General features: G+C 44.8%; 1 protein-coding gene across 1 annotated transcript; it reads left to right on the top strand.

Moving 5' to 3' along the window:
* Positions 1-3,233: 3,233 nt before the first annotated feature.
* Positions 3,234-3,575, top strand: PtA15_10A256 (uncharacterized protein; the record flags this gene model as incomplete). Its single annotated transcript, XM_053160414.1, has 1 exon — positions 3,234-3,575. One exon carries the CDS (start codon positions 3,234-3,236, stop codon positions 3,573-3,575), a length of 342 nt encoding a protein of 113 aa, XP_053024391.1.
* Positions 3,576-5,472: the final 1,897 nt, after the last annotated feature.

The following is a 5,472-nucleotide window of genomic DNA, read 5'->3' on the forward strand; positions in this document are numbered from 1 at the left end:
CTTTGGCACACTCCTAAAACGGGGTGTGCTTTGGCACACTCCTAAAACAGAATGTGCTTTGGCACACTCCTAGGAACAGAGTGTGCTTTGGCACACTCCTAGATGTATGTAACACAAAGCTGTCTAGAAGGCTGTCTGATCCGCAATTTGGATCAGACTAAGTCGGGGAAAATACGGATACCTACCTGAACACAGCTCCTTCTTGAGAACACCACCCTCCCATCCTGGCCCGCCTTGACCACTCAATTGATGGCCCTCCTCAAGTCAAAGAACAATTCTCTCAGAAAACAACTGCATTGCTACCCCACCAAGGACAATACTACCTAAATATTGTCTTTACCAAAAAGCTTGGACAAATCCAATGACCAGGTATGCATTGAGCTTACCTGGGAGCTGGAGTTTTTTCCTGCCTGCCGTTTCTGCCCTTGGACTATCCCGCCGCATCTCCCATGGCATTGTCAATAAAATTTCAATTGAATGCCTGATCCTTTCTCCTGACAGCGTCAGATCCCCTCCATCCTTATCAGTTGGCCCAGAGGTCCCCCCCCGCAACCCATTGAGTTTTCCTATTTTTGCATCATTTCTACTCCCCAGACCTTATTATCCTTATGAAAGATGGTGTTCCGGAGATACGAAGCATCCACTAAGATTGCAGCTGTCCAAATGGTCCTTCAAGATCACTTGCAATCCTTTATCCACCTCTTGGCGTTACAATTTTGAGACAGTCACTTGAACTTTGGACAGAGCTATTTCATGAAACCCAGAAAATGGTCCGCAATCCTGAAGAGTATGCCACCGCAGGAGAAACTTGATGTTATCAGCCGAGGATTGCAAATTTATGGTTGAGATTGCAGGCTAAAAGTCTTTCTACTCAGATTTTTTTCAAACTAAAAACTACATTTTTAAAAACATTTTGAAAATAAAATATGTGTTTTTATGCCAGAAATCCTTGAGTCTGTAGGGCCAGTGGTGAAACCTATCACAAGACTCCAAGTGGGACCCACATAGTCCCACTTCCTCCCCCTCCTGCCTAGCTCTGCAGAGATACTGAGATCTCTCTGAGCTAGGTAAGTCAGACCATTTCCCTTTCTTCTCCATATTCCATTGTACAGAGAGATACTGAGATCTCTCTGAGCTAGTTGTTTTTCACTCTGAAGTACAGAATTGTGGGTACTGGAACTCTTGAGACATTGTCTCTGTGCCCCATCATTGCCAGTGAAGGATCCTTACACTTTTGTGCCCTGTGTGTTTAGCGGTAGCGCAATTGCGTGCATCTGCCCTAACACTACGCTAACAGCTAAATTAGCTGCGCACCCTGTGCGCATAGCGTTAGCGCAGGGGAGGAGCAATTCCGCTAAAGCTGTGGTGGCCAAACTTGTGACGGCTGTGGCATCAGTCTTTTTGTCAGCCTACGTGATGCCAAGGATATTATCCTTCTAGCTACATGTGGTGCAAAGCAAAAGATTAGAGTTTTAAAACTCTAAGACAAAGGTATAAGGGATAATTCCAACGTAAATGTTAGGAATTATGGCGTAAAAAATAGGGCAATTAGGGCCAATTAGACGTAATAAAATTGATATAATTAATTTTAAGAGGGGCCTGATAAATCAGGGGTGTTTAATCCCTCAAAAGAAAACACTGGAGCCTCTAAACAGGGGTGTTTTAAATCCCAGCAAGAAATGGCGGAGAATCTCAAGAGAAGGGGCTTAAACTCACTGGTATAAGACCCTGGAGTCACTTGAGGTTCTTCAGGCGTGAAGTTGGGAAGTTTGAGGCGCCCAGAGGAGGTAATCTTGAGGGCAGGGTGGTTACTGGACAGCTTCAAGTCGTAAATTAGCGCTAAAAATCACAAAAGTAGGTTTTTACCTGGCAAATTACAGGCTATTGAGGCCGTTGAAGGCAGGTAAAATTCTAAGATGTAATTTAGAGCTGGGGAATCTCCTTTTGGGCGGAGAAAGAGCCCTGTTTATGGCCTGGGCAGGCCTCCAGGGGCGCCCAGGGGACAGGGGGACACTTGTGGGCGCATTCTGAGGCAATTTGGTTGCGCTAGAAGGCGCTGTTGGTTGTGGAACCTTGGGGCTTGGTACAAAGGTTGCCAAGGACCATTTACAGAGGTTCTGCGTGTTTTTACACATGCTTTACACGTCATAGGGGCTGGTTTGGGGGTTCTGTCACACTTATTTCTGTGGAAATGTGCCACAGAAGGTACTAGAACTAGCTTCTGTGCAATTGCACACATGCAAGCAGTGATTTATACATGTTCTGGAGGCGCTTATTAAATGCTCCAGTTCATTTGACCTCTTCTACATATTTACTACAGTTGTAACTTACGTGTAGTGAGGCTTGGGAGAAGCTGGGGCGCTTTCTAGTCTCTCCTGCGCATGCTGCAAGTGTCCTTTTCAGTCTAGAATGTTTTTATATTGAATTATGTGGTAAATACATCTTAATTGGTGATTAATTACATGTGTACAAGATATATAACACATGTAATATTGCTATTGAGGTGTATTCTGGCCCATTCTCACTTACTAGTAGCCCAAGTGCTTTGGTTGCGAGCTACTTTATGCAATATGCATATATGTACACCATGCGCGCGGGCTTGAGCTCTAGGCAACAGAGCACGCGGGCTTGGGTGCGCCACACAACAAATAAAGCCATCTTCTAAACCATACACAACACCTCAGTTACGTCACTGTCACTGGGTGTATACATATGTACTTAGATATATAAGCATACAAGTGCATTCACATGGGGCGTGATGCATTTGCTTAAACTTTGAAGTTAGTTTACACAAGGAAGGGATAATAATTAAGGGTACATGTGAGTGAGGCACCCTATGTTATTTTAACCGTAGAATCAGAATCTTCCATAATATTTTACTTATTGATTACAAAAAGCTAAGTAATTAATTATTTATATATTTATTTAATGTTTTTGCTTAGTTTTACATATGTAAGAGTAATAATGTATGTAACACTACTTTTTATATTTTATTTGTATATTTTTTGTGTCACGGTGGCTCTGCCATAGTAGCCAGCTGACAGACGGCAAGTTTCAGTTGGCCCAGGCAGGAGAAGACTGCGGGCAACAACACGGAGACAGCAGACTCGCTGGTGCCCAGCGTCCGTGGAATGAACCTTGCGACTTGCAAGGCAAGTGTGGCGTCACTAAGGTTGACCTCGTCGCTGTTGGTGCCGGAGGAGTGGGTGAACGAGATTGAGGAAGAGAGCAGTATGGCCCAAGAGGACAGAGACTCAGACTTGGAGGCAGGGGATGAAGGCGGCAAGAGTCTGCCACACCACAGCAGTTCCGGCTCAACGCGCCGCTCCACGCCCTCCCTGGCCGCATTGTCTATCCAGAGCGTTGCCCATAACCTCTCGGGCCACAACAAGGATAAGCTCAAGCAGACCGGCAAGCAGCTCAGCCTCATCCACTCCCTCATCATCTGCATCAACAAGGCCCACCGGCAGACTATCCGCGGCCCGTCTTGCGCCCTCGTATACCTTCTACCCCTTGCCCAATTATCTTGTGGCCAGGCCTATTCCAGGATTGAAATGCACACCGTTTTGTGCTGAGGGAATCCATTCAAAGCTGAATGATTTTTATCAGCCTCTCGGAGGCGCAGACGGACACACTTGTGACAGTTATGTTTGGCAAGCATAGCCAAGAGCGCCGCTATAAAATTCATCTGGCAGGCTTGTCTGAAATGGCACCGCACAGAACAGTCCGGCATCATGTAGGACATGTCAATTGAATGCTTCCGACTCTGTCAGATACTGCGGATGCATAACCAGTTCATGTTTATGCAATTTGATTTCAGTCCTTTTCTCAAGCCCCGCATTGCTCGTGTGAGATCTTCAGACTCAACAAGAACCACAAACTCCCAAACGCTGTTGCATCCAAAAAAATCCCTTAATCCACTGCCAACAAATTCTACCTGCCTGTTTCTAGATCCACTTTTACCGCTTGCTTTAGACAGCCAAGATCCAGGAGGATCACGGAAATAATCAAGTGGAGGTACACCCAATCTTCCACCCCTGGTCTTTCTTTCTTCTCTCATTGCTCTCTAACTCTGATTGATCTTGTTTCTTTTCTTAGGCTTGTTATTATTTCTCTCTCCTAAAAAGATCTTTTTATTGTCTAAATATTTGAGTTGCAGATTGGACTAGAAAAACTGAAGGTACATAATGTTTTCACTCTTTTATCCCATTATGTTCCTACTTATCTTTTATTTCTTTTCTTATATGTTTTTCCAAGTTCTTTACTACTATTAGCATTTGTTTTACGCTGCAATAGAGTACCTGACCTCAATTTCCTACAGGACAAGCCTGTTTGATTGGTATGCTCAACATAGCATCAGACAGTTTTTATGATGCCATTTCGGACAAGTTGTCTCAACTGCTTGGTCCGACATGTGATCAGACTTATTTTTCTGCAATCAAATGTCGGACCGTGCCGGTTTGATGATAGTACCGGCCAATTGTTTGATTGAGGGGGGCAAAAACCCCTTTAAACAAACTGTCAAGGGGCCACAAAACCCAGGAACAGTTGGTCAGCTGAGCTAGATCTAATCAGACTGTTACAGTCTGACATAGCATCAAAGAACAAGGCCAATGCCACGCCGCACCTACCCTTTGAGAGAATTTGTCCAACACGGCATAGCCATAGGCCAAAATTCCAATGCCATTTCCAACAAATTAGTCTGGCCAGATTTTTCAATGTGGCATTAGACAACTCTATCCAATGCTGAGCCAGACTAGTCCACTGGATAGGTTCTTTTCACCAGAGGAGGCCCCTGGAGGCGTGAGGTGCAATGTCTCTCCCTGGGCACATATTGTATATAGTGCTACAAAAAGGCTTCAATCCAACTTAATACAGATCCCTTGCTGTGTAGGCCTCCCAATCCTCATGAGCCAAAAGAGGGCATATGATAATATAATATACATACGTTCCAAAAAGAATCCCCCAGGGCAAGGATTCATCCCAGCACCAAGTGAATGCAATTTTCTGATAGGAAAAAAATGTATGTAGCATGTTATATCTGATGATGATTAAAAACCCACAAGAAGAGATGACAACAATGTCCAAAAAGAATTTGGAACCAAAAAGAGTTTTGTCCACCGGATTCTTCGGTCCCAAACCAATGATAAAACCGGTATTATTATCCGTTTGGAACTGTAATCTCTGCACAGCTGGGTGAGCTGGCGCAGGAGCTGCGTGAGCTGGCACAGGAGCTGTGTGAGCTGGCACAGGAGCTGCAGGAGCTGGGTGAGCTAGCTGGCGCGGGAGCTGGGTGAGCTAGATGATTGTCACGCCTTGCCCAGGTTTTTTAAGAAAAAATTCCCTAACCCTAAGCCCCAAATGTAGCAGAAGAAACCATGCACAGAACTTCATGGATAAATGCCTGGAAAATGCACAACAATGCTTTGAAAATGCCTGGAAAATGACTCATAATGGCGCATGATGTGCCTG

The sequence above is a fragment of the Puccinia triticina genome, chromosome 10A (genome assembly GCF_026914185.1).
Source record: "Puccinia triticina chromosome 10A, complete sequence".
Classification (NCBI taxonomy): domain Eukaryota; kingdom Fungi; phylum Basidiomycota; class Pucciniomycetes; order Pucciniales; family Pucciniaceae; genus Puccinia; species Puccinia triticina.